Raw genomic sequence first — 22,605 nt, 5'->3', positions numbered from 1 at the left:
GGCCCCACAGCGACCGCGTCTACCTTCAGGATGATGTCCCCTGGCAGTAGCCGGCCATCCCTGGCAATCATGCCGTCACGGTAAATGTGCTGGATGATGATATGGACCAGCGGGGTTTCGCTGCCTCCCACAAGCCTAATGGAGAGGCTTTCGTTAGGATCCACTCGATTGATCTTGACGCTTGTAATTTCACCATCTGGAATCAGGTGATACAACCTTGGAAAGACTAAAATGAACAAAGACAGTATTTATTTAAGACACCCACCCAACGGACATTTCCAACCACTCTTCTTCTTGCCAAACTTTGGTTTCAGCCAAACTAAACGATGCATCGTTCCTTGTACATGTTTTCCATTTTCCTGCCTCTGTGCCAGCAACAGTTTCTCTGACTGAAATGTTTTTCATTCTAGGCCTAGACCCAATTTTTTCTTCAAGACTCGCATGAAATGATCCCTTTCAATTAAACTCTACCTTGATCCCTCTCTTTCCCGGCTCTGTCTAAACATCCCATTTCCCCCCTAAAGCTTCTAGTGCTCCCAGCACTGAGCCTTCCGTTATCATCCATGCTCATTTCTTACATCCTCCCCTGGACTCTAAGGTCTTTGAGGACATCATTTCTGGCTGTTCCGCGGCTGTGTGCACAGATCCCAAGTGTCGGCCAAAGCCTCCTGAGGGTGGAGGAGAACGAAGGGTCATGAGGAATAGACTACAGTTTCAGCACTCACTTATCAAGCAACAAAACAACACACCCTCTTCTGCCTTCTCAGGCCATTTTGAAGATTTCTCCCTGGAAGACCCTGCTCTTGCAGGCTTAGGGAATTCCCAGGCCTCTCCCCCAGACACTGTTGTCAATAACGGGAAGTCACACAGCCTGATTCGTGACCAAGGAGAGGTGGTGGCTTCCAGAGGCTCATGCCTGATCTGGCTGCGCTGCTGAATTCAGAGCTCACGGGAGATCCGGAGACCGAGTCGGGGGCCTCAAACTTTATCTTTTACCTGAAGACTCTTCTTTCCACATGAAATCTTTCACGGTCCCCACCAGCCCCCACCCCACCCTGCACCCACATGCAGAAGAGCTTCCTTGGTTGTCTGGTTTGATAGCGACAGAGACAGCTGAATGGCTTTATTTTACACGTGAGGACGTTTGAGCTTAGAGCGGGGAAGTGACAGGGTTGCAGGAGGCTGCAAAATCAGGTGGCCCTCAGAGCCAGTCACAGCCTGGGGCTCCAGGTGACCTGCCATCCTGTCACCTTCCTAGGGTTTCTGTGGAGCCAGGGATGCACAGCAGTCCCACAGGGGACTTGCCCTATAGACCTATAAGCCAGCAATGCCGACTGGAGCCGTCCTCTGCCTCAGTCTGGGTAGAAGCGTGCAGAAGGGATGCCATTAAACGCCAGGCAATCTACACCTAGTTTGGGGGCGGCGGCAGCTCCCCCCGCCCCCCACTGTTGCTTGAGTGTGGACATGGAGGAAGGAGATGCTTTCATCTCCTGTAGCTGCTGACAGCTGCCTTTGCCTGAGATTCTCTCTTTATGAAGTCATCTGGGAAGAGGCAAACTGCAGGTCTGGCTCTGCCGAATGTGCTGTTTTCAAAACCCATGACCTTAGTCCATTTTCCCTAATGAACTATGAGTTCATTAAGAAGGGCTCAACTCTCCAGGAACAATGCAGAAAGAATTAAAATTATTTCAAAGTATTGTAGAACATGATAAACAAAGCAATTTAGCAGCCAGAGGAAGCCTGAGAGGTTGCAAATGTGGGTCCTTAACCTCCACTGGGATGTAATTTAACGAAAGCATGGGCTTTGCTGAAGGCTGCGGGCAGCAGCCTTAATCTGTCAGTTCCTGGTGCTAACAGTACTTGAGTGACTGAGTTCAATTAATGTTTAAACTGCTTTGATTACATTAAGTAGGCGTTACCATAAGCATTTGTTGGAACAGGTCTGGTGACGGGGAATGGTGATTTAAAAAAAAAATCACTTTGAACAAAGAAAGATTTAGAAGTAATCATCAAAGCTGCTGGTTCTTGTTCCCCTCCCCCTGCCTGTCTACCCCCCTCCCCCACCAACAGATTTACAAAAACCATCCTCCCAAACCGAAACTACTCAGGGCATTTGATCTGAGTCTGAGAGAACACCCCCAGTTGCATTTGTACATAATGTTCATCAGAACCACGCCAGTGAGACCCTAGTGACCTTGAAGAGTTACTATAAGTTTTCGGTGTGTCTCAGTGGCTCTGCCAGTTGGGCATCCTTCTCTTGATTTTGGCTGAGGTTGTGATCTCGGGGTTGTGGGATGGAGCCCCATGTCAGGATCCCTGCTCGGCAGGTAGTCTGCTTGGGATTCTCTCTCTTCCTCTCCCTTTCCCCCCAGCACACACACACACACACACACACACACACACACACACTCTCTCTCTCTCTCTCTCTCTCTCTGTGTCTCTCAAATCAATAAATAAAGCTAAATTTTTTTTTTTCAACTGCCGAACTTGTGCTGGTCTGGAATAAAATAGAGTTGTTCAATATGGTGTCCTCACTGAAGGACTAGGGATATGATGTTATTTACTGAGTGTTTGCTATGTGCCAGGCATTGAGCTAGCCAGTTGCATGCATATTTTGGGGGTTTAGTCCTTACAACAACCCTATGAAGATTATTATCATCCCTGCTTTTTAGAGGACAGAATGCTGGAGCTCAGAGAAGTTAAGTAATCTGGCCAGGGTCACACAGCCAATAAACAGCGGAGCCTCTTTACCCACGTAAAAAGGATGGATAAACTATGCCAGGGGACTTCACAGGTTGCTGAAGCAGTGAGACTCGAAGGCCATTTTTGAAAGCTTTGTTGCCTCACAAATCCTGAAAAGACCATCATTCAAGCCTTCCCGAGTCCTAACACCTCACCCCATTCTGGAGTCATAGCTTCCTGGAGCATCTGAAGAAAGCCATTCTCTCCCACTCTAAGGCCCCTGCACATGTAACATGGCGGCCGTCTTCCGGGAACATCATGCAGATCCTGCAATAACGCTCTGCAAAGCTTTCAGTGTGTTCACTGCCCCGAACCAAGACTCCCAAATGCCATCCAGGACCCTTCTAATCCAGCCTTAACCTCGTCTCCCACTACTTTCTAACACAGAGTCAAGATCCCAATGCCCATCAGGTCATAAACCGGCCCCGTAGACACAGGTTACACTGCCTGCTTGGAAGTGATGCTCCTTTCCCTGGGGCTGCCACTGCCATTTATTTATAGCTCACTCTTACGGTATTTTATTTTCTTGCAGTCATGAATGAGCCTCTTGAAGCTAGGAACTGGATTTGATAAGCTTTATATAAAGTTGTAGAGCCTAGGCCAGCATCTTTCACACAGGAATCTCTTATTAAAAAGGTTTCTGCAATAAACATGCAAATAAATCTTATGCAGAAAGAAAACTTTACATAGAGGAGAATTCAGGACCCTTTCATAAGAGGGAGGAGTGGCAGAAAGGGAGTTGTAATCCCATATTCACTGCACATTCAGCAAAATATGATGCTTCACCCTGAGGACACAAACACTCACAAGAGAACCCCTGTTCTTACAGACGCAGGGACAGTGAAAGGTGACACTGCTATAATAAAGATGCAGGTGCTTAAGAACACAATGGAAAGAGGACTGAGGGAGGCAGGGAGGGCTTCTAGGAGGAGGCGGGGCCTGGGAGGAATGAGAATGGCAGCTGAAGGAGCGTGGGAGTGAAAGTTGAACAGCAGCCTGGAAGGGAGAGAGAGACACAGTATTCCCAGGATGCAATGAGCTCAGAGTAGTGAGAGCATGTAGTGTGTGAGTGTGTATGTGTGTGCACGTGCAAGCACGCATGCACGCACCCACAGAGGGGAGAGGTGACAAGTAAGCTAGAGGGATTTTCTAGGACTGCTCATGGATTCTCTGAAGGTGTGATGAAGCCAGTGGTTTGGAATATACCTCTCAAGCCCCTAGGAGGGGAGGGCACTTAACCCAGGGGTTGCTGGAGCGGGCTCTGGAGCGGGAGAACCCGAGCTAAGGTCCTAGGTCTGTCATTTCCTAGCCGGGTGACTTTGGGCAAGTTCCTCTCTGGGTCTCTGTCTCCTCATCTGTAAAATGAGAATCGCCATCATCCCTACCCCTTAGCACTGTGACATCTAACGGACTTAGGACAAACACTACCTGGCACACAAGAAAGCTCCATTTTTTTAAAAAAACTATTGTTACTGCTCTGAAGTTCTAAGATAAGATAAAAAGAAAGTATTTCCTAGCTGCATTTATAAACACAAAGGATCTAAGATCCAACGGAAGCCTGGATTCCAGAGCCACATTACCTGAATTCAAACGTTAAGCAAGGTAATTTGGGGCAAGCTAAGTAATCTCCCTGTGCCTCCATTTTCTTATCTGTAAAAGAGGGATAATAATAATGGCCACTTCATGGGTTTGTTGTGAGCATTAAATAAGTTAATGCATGAAAAACACGCTCAGAACCACACATTATACGCAGTCGTAATAAGAGAAAAATACTTACATAGCATTTACTGCATGCCAGCCATGTTGTAAATGCTTTTCACTTAATTTTTATTATTTCTTATATGTGTTAAGCTAGCATCTGAAAGTAAGGGCTCCAAAACCTATTTGCTCAACCTCTGTGAAAAGAGAACAATCATTTCTGCCTTTAGTTACTTATGTGAGAAGTAGGCTAATCAAGGCAAAAAATATCTTATGCCCTTGTGAAGAGAGGTGTCCTAGAAAATGGGTGGTGGTCTGGTTCTCATCACCCCTGAGGCCATTCTGGAAGCCCAGCCCATGTCCAGACTCACGGGGGAGGTCTTACCTTCAGGGGCAGTGGTGTCTTCAGAATTTTCTCTGCCCTGGTCAGCTTGGTTGGCAACCGCACTCCCACTCTTTGTCCTTTGAAGAACACTCAAAGCTTGGTTTATTTTTTTAAAAGATCTGCTTCTGATAGTGGATCGCTCAAAGGGCCATGCTGAGATAAAAGAGAAGGAAGAAACAGTAGCTACACATTCACAGAAACCCTCTTTAATGTGCATGTCTGGTCAGATATACACAGGAACATAAGAATTACTTGATTACTTCTAGGTGGTAGGATGATGCAGTTTGCCTCTCTGTACTGTCTCCATTTTCTACAATGAAAGCTGTATGGTCTAAAAGCCTGCTTTTCTTTTTTGCTGGGCTGGACTGAAGGTAGTGGCACTCTTCTTGAGCAGCATGGATGGGAAGGTGCCATCACTGTGGGGTGGTGAATCATCAGGCCCAACTTTGCCGCTTCCACCAAGTTCGATTACACATTTTTAATGATCTGAGGTACTTGTGGTTTCATTTCACTTTGGAGAATTGGACATTGGATTGCTGCCGAAACTACCAGAATGATTTCGCCCTTAAAAAAATATTTCTAGAACTTTCTACAGTAAATAGTCCACAGAGGGTAATCTCAAGGCGAGGAGCCCATTCCCAGAAAACCACCCATTTGACTCACCCCTAGTTCGGTTGCTCTGGCCAGAGTCCAATGGGCTGTCTGCTGCCTGACCATCCTCCACTGCGGACACGTAGGCAGGGTTGTCTAGGCCAGGCTCACTTGTCACCAAGGAGACAGTGGCAGCTGCAGAGGCCTCTGAGGAGAGTGCTGTTGCTGTGAGGCTCACACAGCCATCTGGGCAGCCATCTTGAGAGCGCCTCTTCTTGTCTTTGGTCAGGCCATAATGGGAAGCACCTTTACAGCTGTAACAAAACCAGTGGGAGGTCAGAAAAGGCTTTGGCTTTGCTCATTGTTCAACCCAGCTTCTTTGAGTACTCATGCTTGCTGCACTTGGAACAGGACTTGTTCATTCCTCTGTCCCCCCTCCCCCTCATCACACGTAGGTACTCAATATACACTTACCAACTAAATGATTTGGTGACTTGAGAAAACAATTTTTAAAAGATGCTTTCTTGCTTTCTCTTAAAGCACTCTCTACACTGGCCCCTGGCATGCAAATTTATACGGTTGTCATGGTGTCTACAAGTCTAGAGCTTGAGGTGGGCAGTCTTCAACTGTTTGGCCTTGGCAATTCCCTCTTGTTGGTGTTTATTTTGACCACAAAAGCCCTTAGTCACACTCAGTCCTTTCTTTTGGGGTTGGTTCCCAAAGCACTGAACATAAATACAAAGCTCCTCCCAGATTCCATATTTAACCGTCCGCAGAAACAGAATCGCCATCACCACAAAGCCACAGGGGTATTCTCTAGAGACAAACTTGCTGGCTTCCATGCTCTACCTCTGGGCTGCTGGCCAGAACCAGGAGCCGGGGGCTCCTGTGCACTGAAGTCCCATGCATTGTCATGTCCTCTAACATTGGGAAAGTAAAGCTACATTCACGGTCTATAAAAAGAAAACCATCATTGTCTATAACCGTTCACTCTCTATGTTGAAGAGCCGGCTCAAGGGCCAGGAGGCCAAGGTGTAAGCTGATCTAGGTCCATGTTTTGTGGAGAATGTACGCCCATGTATCACTGAGAAAGTTATTTCAGCCCTCAGGTAGGGTTTTGGTCAGAAGATGGGGATGAGTCGACGATCTCATTGTACTGTGGTGAGCAGGTAGCTGCCGACGGCCACACCAGCTCCCACAGCAGTTGTGAAGGCAGAAATCACGAGGGTGAGCCCCTTTAAGAACTGGCCATTTGCTTATAATGGATGTGCTAATTATAAATTATTTTTTATCAATTCATTACAGAAAATCTTATGTGGTTGAGCTATTTTAAATAACCCTCTGAGAGCCTATTTGGAGTGATGCTTAGCATTTTTGAAAGTAAAAGGAACCCAGCAGCAATCTATGGTTGATGTGCACACAATTTACATGGCCTGTAGAAACACAGAGCTGGTGGACAGAACGGCTTATTGTCTGGATCCGAATCCTTGCTCTGAAATTTACCTGCGTAGTCTGGGGCAATTCCATTAACCTGGTTAAACTTCCTAATCTACACATACATTTGGGGCTGCTGTGAGGTCGGGTCGATATTAAGTCAAGATTTTAGTACCCTGCCGGAGATACAGTAAGTTATCAGGAGATTGTAGCTACTTCCATAATTGATCCATTCTGGGATGCTTGTTCGTTCATACTCTAACATCCCTGAGATTAGGATGCATGGTGATGGAGGGAGTCAGGCAGCTTCTACTGCCGAGCTGCAGTCATGTGCAGATGCCTTTATCTGAGCAGGGCAAACACAGTCGCAGGGGGGCCATCTTGTAACTTCCATTGAGTTGTGTCCATTCTTGGTACTACGCCATTGAATTGAATTGCCATTCAAGGTCTTAGAAAAGATTACATTATGATTCAGCGCTGAAATGAAAAGTTACTGTATATATAAAAAGTCTCAAAAACAGAGCAGTGGCACGTAAATTTGATGTTGATGAAGCAAATCGTCATTGTTAGGAGGAGAGCAATTCCACATTTTCTTGCAAAGAGACAAGTAAATGCTTTATTTGCTTAGAAAGAAAGATGCCCCCAAGGAGTTAAAAAGCGGTGTTATATTTCATTACTGAGATCATTCTGTAGGATTGGACTATTTCATGCCAAACAATACAACTAGAGGGCAGGAAAGGTCACCAAATTTGTCTGAATGGATTTCAAAGCCATAGGAGTCTGATGTGACCAATCCTCACACTGCAGGGAAATGTTTAAAGGTGTTTTGGAATAATTTAACCAGTGGAAATATTTAAAACTGTTGGTACATAAAATATGTTTTATATGATCAATGACATCTTAGATTTGATGAAATGTGGTTTTAGTATTAGTAGAAAAGGATTTTGATTATATAATCCTATAGCCTTATCTTATGGAAGATGAAACAGGCCTCCTGTTTTTAATGCCAGTCTTTCCCTCACCAAAGGAGTTCAATCTCCTTGCATGAACTGGTAAGGTTTTACTGTTCTGATTAGCTCCTTTGGCTTGAAATTGTTCTGCTTAAAAATAGCAGAATGGTTGATATGGGAAACTAAAAAATTGGAAGAACCACCGTGTGATGGAAAAAATAAAAGCCAGCATGCATTTGAACAGCTCCAAAGTCATAAAACATGAGTGGAACACTTCTACATAAGCCAGCAATATTTGGTTAGCAATGCATGGGAAGGAAGTTCCTAGACTATTTAGTTGGACTGGAAACAGTCTTCCTTTTCTCAGGGCAGCAGTGCCCTTGACCATGTGGCCTGCCAGAGCAGGAAATGAATTTTCCAGTTGGACAAATGGCTGGTAAAGGCACAAGCCATGGCTTCCTGGGAGGATATAGCATATCTCAGTGGAACAAAGGGACATCTTATTCTGTTGTTACATCCACGTGGAGGATTAAGGTATTTAAAATATCTGAAGACTATACCCTTAAGAAACCATTGCTGTTCTAAGTCCTGGAGGTTCCAGAGTCACATTTTTTAGTCTAGGAAAGGAAAACCTTATAAAATGGGGGGAGTTACTTTCCCTTTGGCCTCCTATTGTAGCTAGCCTTACAACAGTTTGGGGGGGTGGGTACAGAATCTAGATTTAAACATTCAGACTCACGTGCCTTGTATAAAAAATGCTCTGCTAAAGCAACTTATAATCGTGTGATGTTTGCTCCAGTTTCTTGGCTTAGCTTGAATCCAAGGCACAGAATGATCTATGAAGGTAGCAGCTTGTGCTCACTAATTATCTCTGTTTTGGTGACTAATACTGAGGCCTCTTGATTCATAAGCACAAAGAGGGGAGGAGCAGGGAAGAGCCGATTAGCATGGGCCAGCACAGGAACGTACAGTGAACCCTGGGCTGTGTTCAAAGCAAGCAGGATTTATTCTCCCTTTTAGTTATCCCGAGCACTAAGTACTCTCAGGTGCTGATGGGTGATGGCCATGAACTTGAAGGATGAACACAAGGAACATAAAAAAACCATTTTTCAACCAAACTATGCACTTTGGATATGCCATCTGTTCAACAAAGCAACTCCAAAAATCAATTTTTTTTTTTTTTGGTAATAATTGTGTTGGGATCCTGAGCTCCTATACCAAAATTAGCAAAGGCATATCAGTCTTAATATAAGAAGTGGACAATGGATGTGCCATGGAATTTTTTTTTCTTTTTGTTTGTTTTGTTTTGTTTTTGCAAGAGGATGGGGAGCAAGAAGAGAAAATGAACTCCCTTCTTGCAAAAATTCCCAAGTCCATGAGTTTGCTACTAACAGGAGTTGACCTGAAGCAGGATAGACCCCAACATAATTCACAGAGGCTCTGATGGGGTGTCCTGCTGAATTCAGCCAACCAGGAAGCATGAGCTGTTTTGGAGTGGAGGGGTCCCTTCTGACAGTGAACTTAGCCGCTTAGGATAGAAGAATATACATTGTCTGTAAGAAAGAGCCTCAATACCTCACCGTAATAGTCTGGCTGACTACACAACCTCCCTTTGATCTAACTTTCCTCACGTTCTTTCCCTCTTTGTTCACTTCTGAACTAGGTAGACATCAAGTCTGTTCTTCATATTGAGTTCATTAATTGCCCAGTTTGATCCTACTTTAAACCAAGTCTTGTAAACTCATATGCTACTGAAGGGAGGAAATGAGGATGGCGAGGCCAGGTGGGGACCGTGGTGAGGTGTGCTGCTCCATTTCAAGGGTCCAGCAGCTGCTACAGGCCTTCACTGGTCCTTGTCTCCAGCAGACCAGCCTAAGAGAAGTTAGTTGAGAAAAAGAAATAAGATAGATCCAAACTGGACAGGAAGACGTAAACCTGTCACTATTGGCAAATAACATGATATTAGAGAAAACCCTAAAGGTTCCAACAAAAGACTATTAGAACTAAGCAATGAACTCAGTAAAGTTGCAGGATATAAAATCAATATACAAAATCTGTTGTGATTCTATATACTAACAATCTCTGATAATTAAGAAAACCATTCCACTTACAACTGCATCAAAGTAAAATACCTCAGAATAAATTTAACCAAAGAGGTGAAAGATCTGTACACTGAAAACTGTAAGACGCTGATGAAAGAAGTTGGAGATGGTACAAATAAATGGAAAGATACTCTGTGCTCATGGATTAGAAGAATTAATATTGTTCAAGTGCCCATACCATCCACAGCAATCTAGATTCAATGCAATGCCTATCAAACTTCCAAAGCTATTTTTCACAGAAATAGAATAATCTAAAATTTGTGTGGAACCACAAGAGTCTTCCAACAGCCAAAGCAGTCTTGAGAAAGAACAAAGCTGTAGGCATTGCCTGATTTCTAACTATTTTACAAAGCCATAGCAATCAAAACATTATAGATTGGCATAAAAAGAGATGTATGGATCTATGGGAGAGAATAGAGTTCAGATATAAACCCACGCATATATGATCAATTAATTTATGACAAAAGCAGCAAGAATATAATGAGAAAAGGGCTGTCTCTTCAATAAATGGTGCTGGAGAACTGGACAGCCACACGCAAAAGAATGAAGCTGGACCACTGTTTTACACCATATCCAAAAATTAGCTCAAAATGGACTAAAGACTTGAAGGTAAGACCTGAAACCATACAACTAGAAGAAAACATAAGCAGTAAGCTTCTTGACATCGGTCTTGGTGATGACTTTTTGGACCTGACACCAAAAGCAAAGGCAACAAAAGCAAAAATCAACAAGTGGGATGACATCAAGCTAACAAGCTTCTGCACAGCACAGGAAACCACCATCAAAATGAAAAGGCAAACTACAAAATGGAAGAAAATATTTGCAAATCATATCTGATAAAGGGTTACTGTCCAAAATACACAAAGAATTCATGCAATAACAGAAAACAATCAGATTAAAAATGGGCATATACAGATGACCAACAGGAATGTGAAAACATGCTCAACATCACTAATTGTAAGGGAAATGCAAATGAAAACCACGATGAGATATCACTGAGATATCACCTGTTACAATGGCTATTACTAAAGACCAAGAAATAAGTTTCGGTGAGGATATGGAGAAAAGGTAACCCTTGTGTGCTGCTCATGGGAACGTAAATTGAAGCAGCCACTCTGGAAAACAGTATGGAGGTTCCTCAAAAAAACTAAAAATAGAAATATCCTATGATCCAGCAATTCACTTCTAGGTATTTATCTGAAGAAAACAAAGCACCAGTTCAAAAACACATCCACATGCTGCAATGTTCACTGCAGCATTATTCACAAAAGCTAAGAAATGGAAACAATGTAAGTGTCCATCAATAAAGGAATGGATAAAGAAAATATGGTATATATACAATAAAATATTATTGAACTATAAAAAAGAAGGAAATCTTGCCATTTGTGACAACATGGGTGGACCTTGAGGGCATTATGCTAAGTGCCGTAAGTCAGAGAAAGACAAGTATGGTATGACTCCACTTAGATGTGGAATCTAAAACAGCAGCAGCAAAAACAAAACAAAAAAACCCCAAAGCTGATAGAAACACGTTGTGGGTTGCCAGAGAGGGAATGTAGGGGTAGGTAAAATAGGCAAAGGGGACCAAAAAGATAAACATCAGTTACAAAATAAAAAAGTCGTAGGGATGTAATGTATAGCATAGTGACGATAGTTAATAATACTGAATTGCATAGTTGAAAGTTGGGAGGAGAGTATATCTTAAAATTTTTCCCCAAAATAAAAATTTGTAACTATGCAATTGATGATGTTAATTAGACTTACTGTGGTGATCATTTCACAATATCAAGTCATTATGTTGTATACCTGAAATTAATCACTAATATAGTTATATGTCAGTTACACCTCAAGAAAAAAAAAACAGCCTAGTGTTGATGGAATGAAAATTTTATAAGCTGAAATCCAGTGTCTAATGTGCAGTCTTTTGATTTTTATTTATTTTATTTTATTTTATTTTTTAAAGATTTTATTTATTTATTCGACAGAGATAGAGACAGCCAGTGAGAGAGGGAACACACGCAGAGGGAGCGGGAGAGGAAGAAGCAGGCTCATAGCAGAGGAGCCTGATGTGGGGCTCGATCCCATAACGCCGGGATCACGCCCTGAGCCAAAGGCAGACGCTTAACCGCTGTGCCACCCAGGCGCCCCCAGTCTTTTGATTTTTAAAAGTTAACAACAAATTCAACATTTTAAAACCCATGGCATGGGCCAAACAAAACCCACATCTGTAGGCCAGATCTACCTCAAGGGATGACAATTTCTACCTCTGGGAATTAGAACAAACAAACCCTGCCAGTGAGTGGGTCTTACCCATTTCTCTCCTTTCAGTCCCCTTTGAGGCAGTGCTACCCTTTTTAGTCTTTCCCCAATCTCCCTCTGTCTGCACTTGAGTGAGGGTGTGTGTACCTATGTGTAGGGGAGATGGCTCCAAAAGGGGCTTCCCTTTCATGATTTGCCCCAGTCCTATTGTTTTGTATGTACAGAAATAATTTAATAAAATTCAATATTATATGTATATACCTCTCAGCAAAGTAGGGATAAGAAGGAAATTCTTCAACCGGGGAATATCTAGAAGACATTCACAGCTAACATGTCTAATGTTGAAAGATGAGTGCTTTTTCACTGAAATCAGGAACAAGACAGAGAGATCCTTTCTCACTATTCCTTTTCAGTACGGCACTAGAGGTTCTTACCAGTGCAATATGGCAAGAAAAGGTAGTAAACAGCTTACCGATTGGAAAGGGAGATATAAAACTGTTTCTAGTCACAGAAGACATAACTGTCTAGAACATATCTTAATTTCAGTTTCCATTTGTTCTTTGCAAGTAGTGAGACATGCAATTGATTTTTTAAGTTAACCTTGTGTCCTGCAACCTTGTTAAATGTACTTGTCAGTTCTGCTTGCATTTTAATATTTTATTTGGGATTTTCTACTCAGCCGTATTTCTAGTCAGAGAAGTCAGAGGAGGAGACTGAATTCTCAACTGTTTGGTCTTTCGCTGTGAAGAGAGCTAATTACTTGCCCTGAGCTATTACATAATGAGAAAGGGAGCCATTCAACCCTAATGGATGTATTTGTTCTTTCAGGCAAAGAGAATCAAGATCTGGAGTTCTGGAGGGAAGTGAGTTCCCCTGCCAATGGCTGGGTCTTAGGCTTCAGCTGCTCCACTGAACAGGAAGAGTGACTCAAATTTTGCTCAAGGTCCTCGGGGCCAGGCCAGGGGACTGCTGCAAGAGACATGGTCACCATGAGATAGCAATAGGCTCTTGTTTGTGTCCTTGGACAAGGCAACAGGGGGACAGGCCATTGAGATTCTCAGGAACCCATGGTGATTTGGCTCCAAGAAAGCTTTTTCAAGGTGCTGGTGATGCTGCAGACTGAGAGTGGGCCTCGAACGTGTGTGCTCCATCTCCTGTGCCACCACCCTGGCCCTCCTGTCCCTGTACCTCCTTTGCTTTGCAACACAACCCAGCCCATCTCTCATTCCTGGTCTTTCTCCCCATCCAATCCATCCTAACCTTGCCAACACAATTTATTTTACTAAATTTCCACTGCTTATCAGATAGTCCCAATTCCTCATGCTGACATTCTAGACTTTGCCCGATATGTATGGACTGTGGGCTCCCTACAGGGTCTGGAAACCCAGAAGGGGGTTGGGCAGAAGCCAGCGATTACCTATTGATCCACTATGTACTGTGTTACGCTCTACATATGTGGTCTTCTTTAACCCTCCCAACTTCCCTGTAATAGTCACAACACCACCTCCACCTCAAAGATGAGGATAGGGAAGTCAGCAGGGAAGAAAGCCTTGTCTAGGTTCACAGAGTGGAGCTGGGACTGGAATCGAGGCTGTGGGGTTCCATGCTTTCTCCCCTCCCATGGCCTGGCCTCCAGCCCAGAACTTCCCCTGCGCCCCAGCCTCATATATCAACCTGCTTCCTCCATGTCTTCACTTCCACATCTCATAGGCACCTTGAACTTAACATATCCAAACACCCTCAGCTTCCCTGCCAAACCAGCTCTTCCCACATCTTCCCAGCTTTATTGAACAGCACCTTACATCCTTCCTGTTGTTCAGGCCCAAAACCTCAGAGTCAGCCCCAATTCCTTTCTTTCTTTAACACTCCAATATAACCAAGAAGATAATATCCAGAGTCCAACTACTTCTCATCACTTCCACTGTCACCATCCCGGTCCAGGCGACCATCACCAACGCCTGGATTATTGCAACAGCGTCCTAAGAGGCTTTCCTGCTTCTACACTGGTCTCCCTTCCCCACCTATTCTCCACAGAGCATAAGGCACTCACAACGGCTGGCAAGGTCCTGTGTTCTCTGTCCCATTGCTTCTGCCTTCATCCCCACCCCTCACGCATTCACCTCCTGCTGGCTCTCACAGGGCCCAGAACATTCCTGCTTTGGGGGGCTTTGCATTCTGCTGTTGCCTGTCTGGAACACTCTCTCCAGGTTCCCACCTGGTCTGCTCCCTCATCTTCAGTCCACCTTCCCTGACCACCCTCTTTAAAGCAACTTTTTTTTTTTTCTGGCACATTCTATCCCCAATCCCTCCCCCCTGCTTATTTTTTCTCTACAGTATGCAAGCTCCAAAGGAAGGCTGGGGAAGAGTCTGGTTCTAAAATTTAGCCAATATAACCAAACTGTGAAATCTTGATCCTTCTAGGAACATGATGACTTCCTCGTTGGTGCTCGTATTGGTGCTGGGGGAAGAGTCATCTTGTGGATTTCCACGTCACTCCCCACCTACGTTTGAGGCACATTAGCTCTGCCCCAGCCAACCACTTAGCTCTGGGCAAGTCTATAAAGGGCCAAAGTCTTGCTTCCTCAGATGCCTCTTAGAGGGTCTGAATAGCATGTGCATTCACTACGGCAGGCACTCAGTCAACATTTGTTGAGTTGAACTAAGCAACAGTCACCCTTCTGGTGTTCACTTTATTGAAATTATCAAACAGGGAATGGATGGATTCACCCCATGATCCCACAACATAATTATCGTGATTGTCCTGGGATGCCTGTCTCCTTTTTCCCCCTCAGCAAGCTCATGATGTTCCTTTAATTTCCCTCACCTCAACTCTAGAGGAGAAAGATGAGAGGGAAGAGGGCAGACATTTTTTTTTTATTCCCCTTCCCCTTTTCACATACTTCCCTAGTAACTTTTTAAAAAAATCCCTCCTTAAAGCCCAATAGGATTTTATTTGATCTGGGTTCCAAAACTAGTACACACATAGGACTAAGTAATAGTTACCATACATCTTTTGATGGATTATGCTGGTAGAGCAGGGCGAGTGATTTTAAAATACTTTGTTTTTCATTCAATATACACATATGGAGTGCTTCCTGAGAAAGATTGCACAGTGAAGTGGAAACAGCAAGGCCTTTCAAGTTTAAAACATCTGGGTGGGAATCCTAAGTCTGCCACCTTCCTGCTCTGTGACTTTGAACAAGTTCTTTAATCCCTAAGCCTCATTTCCCAGATATAAAATAGGCACAATAATGTTTACCATAAGATTTAAAGATCCATGCAAAGTGCCTAAGAGTACCTGGAATATAGGAGCAATGAGCGGTAATTAGCATCGTTATTGTATATCAGGCATGATGTTAGACACTATGGATGCAAAAAACCCCACAAAACTCTACACAGTGTATGCACTCAAGGAGATGAACATGAAAACAAAAAATCACCATGCCACATTATCTGAAAGAGATAGAGGTATGAGCCAAGTGTCAAGAGTTCAGAGGAAGGGGACACTCCCTCTGCTTGGAGGTAACCAGGAAAGGCTTCCCAGAGGCCATGAAACTAGAGCCGAGTCTAGAAAAATGAAGGACGTTGGTGTGGCAGTCTAGATATGAATGCTACATTCAAAGGCCCCAAGGATGCAAGTATGCGGTGGGGACCAGCATTTTGGGCTCAGTGTGGACTTTGTCCCAAGGGACATTGATGGGAAGGAGAAAACAGAGCTGAAGAGAGACCAAAGAGGAGGACAGATGCTGGGAGTGTGTAGGGGTTAAAACCCAAGACACCTGACTACCGGTCCATAATCCACTTCCGAGGTTCAGCAGGATTAAGCCATGCCCATGGGGGCAGGAGATAATTGGGCATTGAGAAATCCAACGCCAACACTTGAGAGGGGAGGAGGGAGCCTGAGGGATGAAGTTGACAGTGGAAGTCTCAAAGTCACCTCCTCAGAGACTGACTGTCCATCTAAAAGGGACCACCTCTCCCACCAGCACCTGATTCCACTTCCTGGCCTAAACATGTTTGGAAATTATTTTGTAGGTTTACTTGCTTCCCTTGTAAATACATGTCTCCCCTGAAAAGAACACATCTTCCGTGAGATTGAAAGTCCAGCTTGTCTCACTCACCATGAAATTCTCAACAGTGTGCTCACAGCACTCATGGACGTGGGTATGTCAGCAGCCTAAGACATTCGGGAAACAGCTCTTTTTTCTTATTCCTTTTATTAGATGCTTTCTGTTTATACTTAATTGTGCTGGCCCAGATAGCTTTTTTTCTTTTGATGGATTTTATTGAAATATAATTGACATATGACATTATTCATTTCAGGTATACATCAAGTCAGCATGATTTGATATTTGTATATGTTACCAAAGGATCACAGTAAGTCCACTTAGCAGCCTAAATGTGACCTATACAGTCACATTTGCCTTGTAATGAGAACTTTCAAGACCTCCTTTCAGCAACTTTCAAATATGCAATACAGTATTATTAACTATAGTCACCATGCTATGCGTTAAGCTCCAAGGCTTATTTTATAACTGGACAGTTGTCCCTTTTTACACCCTTCACGCATTTCACACCCCCAACCCCCTCCCGCCCACCACCAATCTGTTCTCTGTATCTAGGGACTTGTTTTTTTCATAGTCACCATTTAAGTGAGATCATACGTGATTTGTCTTTGACTTACTTCACTTAGCATAATGCCCTGTGCTATATTTTCCCCTCGCTCCTTTCATCAGATGCTTTCTGTTGATACTTTTAATTGTGCTGGCCCAGATGTGTTTTATTTGTTGCAGGCTATCTTTCCCCCCCCCCCGAAGAAGGCAGGCTATATATTTTAAATATATGATGACTAGTGTTTCATGATTGTTTTGATGCACAGTACTAGAAATTCTTGTGTTTAAGATAAAAATAAATGCGTCAGTCATCATCTCCCGAAAGAGTCCCATTTGAGCTCCCTGAGCCCACCCTCGAGCAGGACCCACCCTTGTGAATTAATCCTGATCATGTTACTTGGATAAGACTCAAGTAACAGTAACACCACTCCTATTCATAGGATTCCTCTTGTTCTCAGGCAGCCTAGTCCTGAGCACACGACCCCCTTAGGGAACTTCCTGAGTTCAGATTGGATAGTTTCTATAATTCACTCACTATACCTGCAACTTCTTCAATAATCTCTTTGGTTGAAGGATGTTAGGTAAAGTCATTCCTCCTTGTCTGGACTCCTTTTTCTCCTACTCTAAGTTAAAACCCATGTTCCCTGGGATCGAATTACATGACCGCTCATGAAGCTACTAGAAACCATACATGAAAAAAAGTCATTAGCACTTTTGTGTAGTCACAAGTGACGTAAACATCAGTTAATAAGTAAGAGAGGTCATCAGTTGGTCAAGCCCACCCTCTGGGAATTCGTTTAGACCTGGAGTATGAACTTGAGCCTGAAAGGCTCTCCCCCTGGGGAGCCGATGGACTTCTTACATCACCACCGACCACATACTCCTTCCTCTCATTAGTCCCTTTCTTCTGCCTCCAAACCACTAGGGAAAATGTCCCCAGCAATTCCAACCACCCCTGCCTCACTTGTTAATGAATACCAGAAAAGGAAAATTAAAAACACACTGGAAAGCAATGGGGAAATGCAGGCCAAGCTTTGGGCAGCTGGAACGCCAGCCTCTTGACTCAGGCACGGTGAGGTGGGGGAGAGGTGCAGGCTGCACTTTAGGAAGAATCGGCTCAGGAAACGAATGGGTCCGACGGACAGCCTAAGCAAGCACATTTGACTTGGTTTCCCCAACATGCTGATCTGTTCCTACGGCGATCTACGGGACAGATCACCCACTGCCGTGCACACGTTAGAAACAGTTGGCCAATCTCTGCGGGGTGTCAGTCTTTTGCAGGAGGCAGGGAAGAAGTAGATATTCTTTAACCTAATGTGAACGACTCTCCTTTTCTATTTTTTTCTATTTGTTTACAGAGTTAGGTCTGTAAGACAATCTATGCCTACATCTTTTTATCCTTCAGATCTCAGCTCATGAGTTAATAAGGTATAATTACAGCCAGCACGGTGTACTTACTACAGACCAGGTGCTATTCCACCTGCTTTACGCAGATCAACCCGTTCGGTCCTCACGTCCGCTCAATAAGGAAGATCCCTATCACCATTTGCTAGTGAGAAATTAAGGCCCCGAGAGAGTAAGTAGATTTCCTAAGGTCACACAGCTGGTAAGTAGCGGCACTAAGATTTGAACCCAAGACTTTTAGTTGAGGCATGCACTTTAGGACCATAAGATACCATGCACCCTGGTCACGGAGGATTCAGAGCTGACTGCAATGTAGGAGGCAGGGAAAAAGCAAAGAACCTTAGAAGCAGGTTATTTATAACTTTATATTCTTTTTTTTTTTTTAAGATTTTAGACAGGTCCCAAATGCCCTTGGACTCGCTGTGTCCCTGCCATTTAAGATTTTAGACAGAGAGAGAGTGGGGGTTGGGGAGAGGACAGAGGTAGAGGGAGAGGGAGAGAGAGAATCTCAAGCAGACTGCCGGCTGAACGTGGAGCCCAATGCAGGTCTCGATCCTACGACCCCAAGGTCATGCCCTGAGCTGAAATCAAGAACCGGATGCTTAACCGACTGAGCCACAGGAACCCCATATAACCTTATACTCTTTCCTACAGATGGGGTCCCCCATCAGGTACCGAGTGGTGCTCTGAAGAATGCAAACCCAGGAGCTGCCAAGTGGGGCCCATTGGCGTGTTCAGGCTTGCAGCTGACAGGTGCGATCAGGGAGCTGGGCGTTGTCTATGCCTTCACTTTTGCCACATCAACAGGGCCGTGTCTGTAGAGCCTGCTGGTGGGTCGGTGGGTGGGGGAGGCAGGTACAGTGGTCCCAAATGCCCTTGGACTCGCTGTGTCCCTGCCATTCTTCCTCCTAAGAGGCAGAGGCTTCAGGTGACCCTCTCGGGGTGTGTGGGCATCTCTAGGTGGTCTGTTCCTCTTCCACAGGGCGCCTCTCAGTCCAGGCATTCGTATTCAAATGCACAGGATAAATCACAGCATTTGGGGGGAAACCAGGATTTACAGTATCCCCCCGTTATCTACGGTCTAGCTGGAAACAGAAGATTCTCCTTCCGACCTATAGTTAGGTCAGTAGCGGCCTCCTGCTACAGCATGCCTGTCACTCACCCCTACTCGTCCCGCAGCGTTTCGTCTCACTTTGTCACAAGAAGGACAAGGGTGAGTACCGTACAATAAGATTTTGAGAGAGATCATTCACGCCCACTATAGTATAGCATTAGAATTATTCTATTGTATTGTCAATGTCTCACGGTGCCTAATTGATAAATTAAGCTTTATCACAAGTATGTATGTATAGGAGAACACAGTACATAGAGGGTTGGGTAATCAGCAGTCTCAGGCATCTACTCGGGGCCTGGGGACGTGTGCCCTGTGGAGAAGGGGATCCTGTGTCGGCGGGAGAAGAGGGGCAGACGCGCCTGCCCCGCACTGGCGAGGGATACGTGGTCTCTCCTGCTAATAGTAAGTCCTAACAGTAACCACCCGAGCTCTCCTTTGCTCTGGGCTTGGTCTTTATCACCAGGCACAGTATTCGTGGTGTATCGGACCAAATACTGCCCCAGCGAGTTCTAGTATTCCCATTTTACAAACGGGGCAAACGAGGCTGAGAGAAGTCACATCACCCAAGATGCTGCAACAGACAGCAAAGGCGCTGAGAGTCAACCATCCATCCTCAGCCTGGGATTTTGCTGTCAATTGAAACCATGTAACTGTCAAGTATTCTCATGGTAAATGCACACATGTGGTCCTTCACATGGGTCGCGCAGGTCTAAGCACTTCACCCTCTTTCATTTAATCCTCCCACCAAAATAATGAGGTAGATAATATCATCCCTGCTGTGCAGACGGGGAAACTTCATACAAAAGTTCATGTGCCCAGGGTTACACAGTTAACATCCAAGGTGACCAAACATTCCGGTTTGCCTAGGACTGACTGGGGTCCTGGAATGAGCATTCCCAGTTTTTTTTGTTTTTGTTTTTTAAGATTTATTTGAGAGCGAGAGAATGAGAGAGCAAGAGAGCGAGGGGAAGAGCAGAGGGAGAGGGACAAGCAGACTCCTCGCTGAATACAGAGCCCAACTCAGGGCTCGATCCCACGACTCTGAGATCATGACCTGAGCTGAAATCAAGAATCCGCCCCTTAACCAAATGAGCCACCCAGATGCCCCTAGGGATTTCCAGGTCAGCCCCAGGTAAACCAGGATGAGCTGGTCACCCCGTAAGCCGCAGAGATAGAATTCCAAGTCAGAGTTCTGACTCCAAATAACATACCCTTCACCAAGCTGCCTACGTCTTTTTCTTTTTCATAGATTTTTGCCACGATGCAATAGAACCAGAGACCACCTGGGTGGGGCCCTGGGCATTTCAGGGGCCTCCCGGCATGTGCTCGCACCACACCCTCCTCGAAGGGCACCCAGAGGCCACCTTCGAGCTTGGCGCAGCACCTTGCAGGCCCGCACTGCGCGGATTCCAGAGCTCCCAGTAACTAGAAGGGTGGCCTGCGCGGTTCAGTTAGGAAGAGCCCAGCCAGTAGGCAGCAGCGCCTGATGAATACCAGCGCTGCTCCCTGGGGTGACTGCGCCGGCTCCAAAGCCGCAACCAGATGTGAAGTTGACAGTGGTTAATGAGGGAGGGCTGAGGGCTCGGGCACGGTCCAGATGCCACGTCCATTCTTCACAGAGATGTCAGAATGGTTTATCCATTCTGAGGCTCCAGCCTCTTCAGGGTCACGGAGTTGTTTTCCTGGACACTCTGGGGCGGGGGGTGGGAAGTGCAGACAATTCTCATGCCACAGAGGATTTGAGTTTTCCATCCACTGTCCATGGATTTAGGGTGTGTGTGTGTGTGGTGGTGGCGGGGGTGGGGGGTGGTCTTTCTGGTTAACATTGGGTCTCTGCCATTCTTGGTTCCATTCAGAATTGTCATCTCTACCTTTAAAACACTTGGAAATAACCAACGTTTAGCTTTTCATTTTCGGGAAACCAGGCTGTGGGTCAACTGTACTTTCTATTTCAGGACTGACTAGGAAATGTTTTTAGGAGAACTGGGAAAGGGTGGATTTCGTAGTGGTGGGGTTTTTTAAATATCGGATTGCTGCCCAGGGAGGTTTCCTGACTGGCTTTGAAAGCAGCCTAGCTCCCCATCAGCTCAGGAAGTCTTTTTTGAGTGTCCGCACAACCCCAGGGGCTGTACAGAGGTGATGCCTTGGCATGGAGGTGGGGGTGGAGGACGGCAGTAGGGCATTTGAGTTGAAATTATTCCCAAATGACATTTTAAAGCATTTCCTTCATTCCTCAAAGTGCATTCCATTCCAGTTCTTAGGACAACTGTGAAATGCTGGACTTTCTCCGGGCCCTTTCAGAGCTGGGTGTCAGGAGCTCTCCTGGACAGAACACCCGACACTCAGATGGTGAGAAAGTGTGTTCTTCCTCACTCTGTCTGAGAATGTGTCATGCAAAGATATTTGACTCTTCTGTGACAAATCTTTCTGCATGAAACCAACAAAAATCCTATTTTATCAGCCCGTTTCTATTTGCTGAAGAAACCTCCTCTTCCCTTTCACTATATTGAAAGGAAACCACCTTTCCCTTGTGTGAATCCTATTTCCTTTCCCCCAAATCGTGTTATGCAAATGGAGGGAGGGGACACTTCTATGCACAGGGAAAGTGAGGGACCCCGTTATGCACTTCTTGGACCCCTGGAAGCCTCTCCTTCTCCATCTCTCTCACCAGGCCCACCTTCCGCCTATCCCTCTGCTCGATTCCTTTGGTTTGGCACAGCTGCCGCTCCAGACAAGGGTCTCTGCAGTTGAGCAGTCTACAAACCATTCCTCCTCACGTCACACCCGCCTCCACCCCAGCTTTTTGTCCAAGCTGGCTCCTCACATGGAGTGGACACCGTCCAAACAAATCCAACTCATTCATGCAAAGCCTGCCCCAATCCCACTGTCTCCTTTGGAGTGTCAGAGGAATCTCTCTTCGCTCATTCATTCATTCATTCCACAAATATTTGAGTGTGGCTACAGTCCACCAAATGTAAGGCACAAGGCTGGGTGCTCCTAAGACTCGTCCCTCTTATTACATCAAAAACCAGGGATGTACTGTATGGTGACTAACATAATAAAAAAAATTATTATTAAAAAAAAAAGACTCTTCCCTCTTAGGAATCTAGCACAGAGGAAAGACAGGCAGACAGGCAGACAGGCAAGGACAGTATGAGCCACACTTGTTTTACCCCAAGACCTTGGTGTTTACCACGGACCAACACGGAATGCTGATGGACATTGGTATGTGTCTTTGACTAGATCAAAACTCCCTGAGACTGTGTCTTGCATAAAGCGGTGAAGACATGATGTATTTGTGAAATGTTTCCTA

The 22,605-nt window shown here is 45.0% G+C and overlaps 1 protein-coding gene across 5 annotated transcripts in view; it reads right to left on the bottom strand.

Moving 5' to 3' along the window:
* Window positions 1-22,605, bottom strand: part of LNX1 (ligand of numb-protein X 1) — a 383,575-nt gene that overhangs the window by 29,921 nt on the left and 331,049 nt on the right. For all 5 annotated transcript variants that reach the window (XM_034671796.1, XM_034671797.1, XM_034671799.1 and 2 more), the window contains 3 exons: window positions 5,489-5,730; window positions 4,826-4,978; window positions 24-226 (listed from right to left, as the gene is read on the bottom strand). In XM_034671796.1, coding sequence (XP_034527687.1) covers window positions 24-226; window positions 4,826-4,978; window positions 5,489-5,730 — 598 coding nt within the window. The remainder of the gene's footprint in view (window positions 1-23; window positions 227-4,825; window positions 4,979-5,488; window positions 5,731-22,605) is intronic.

The sequence above is a fragment of the Ailuropoda melanoleuca genome, chromosome 11 (assembly GCF_002007445.2).
Source record: "Ailuropoda melanoleuca isolate Jingjing chromosome 11, ASM200744v2, whole genome shotgun sequence".
NCBI lineage: Eukaryota > Metazoa > Chordata > Mammalia > Carnivora > Ursidae > Ailuropoda > Ailuropoda melanoleuca.
Note: the sequence above shows the minus strand (reverse complement) of the source record. Positions and strands in the feature narration are given on the sequence as shown.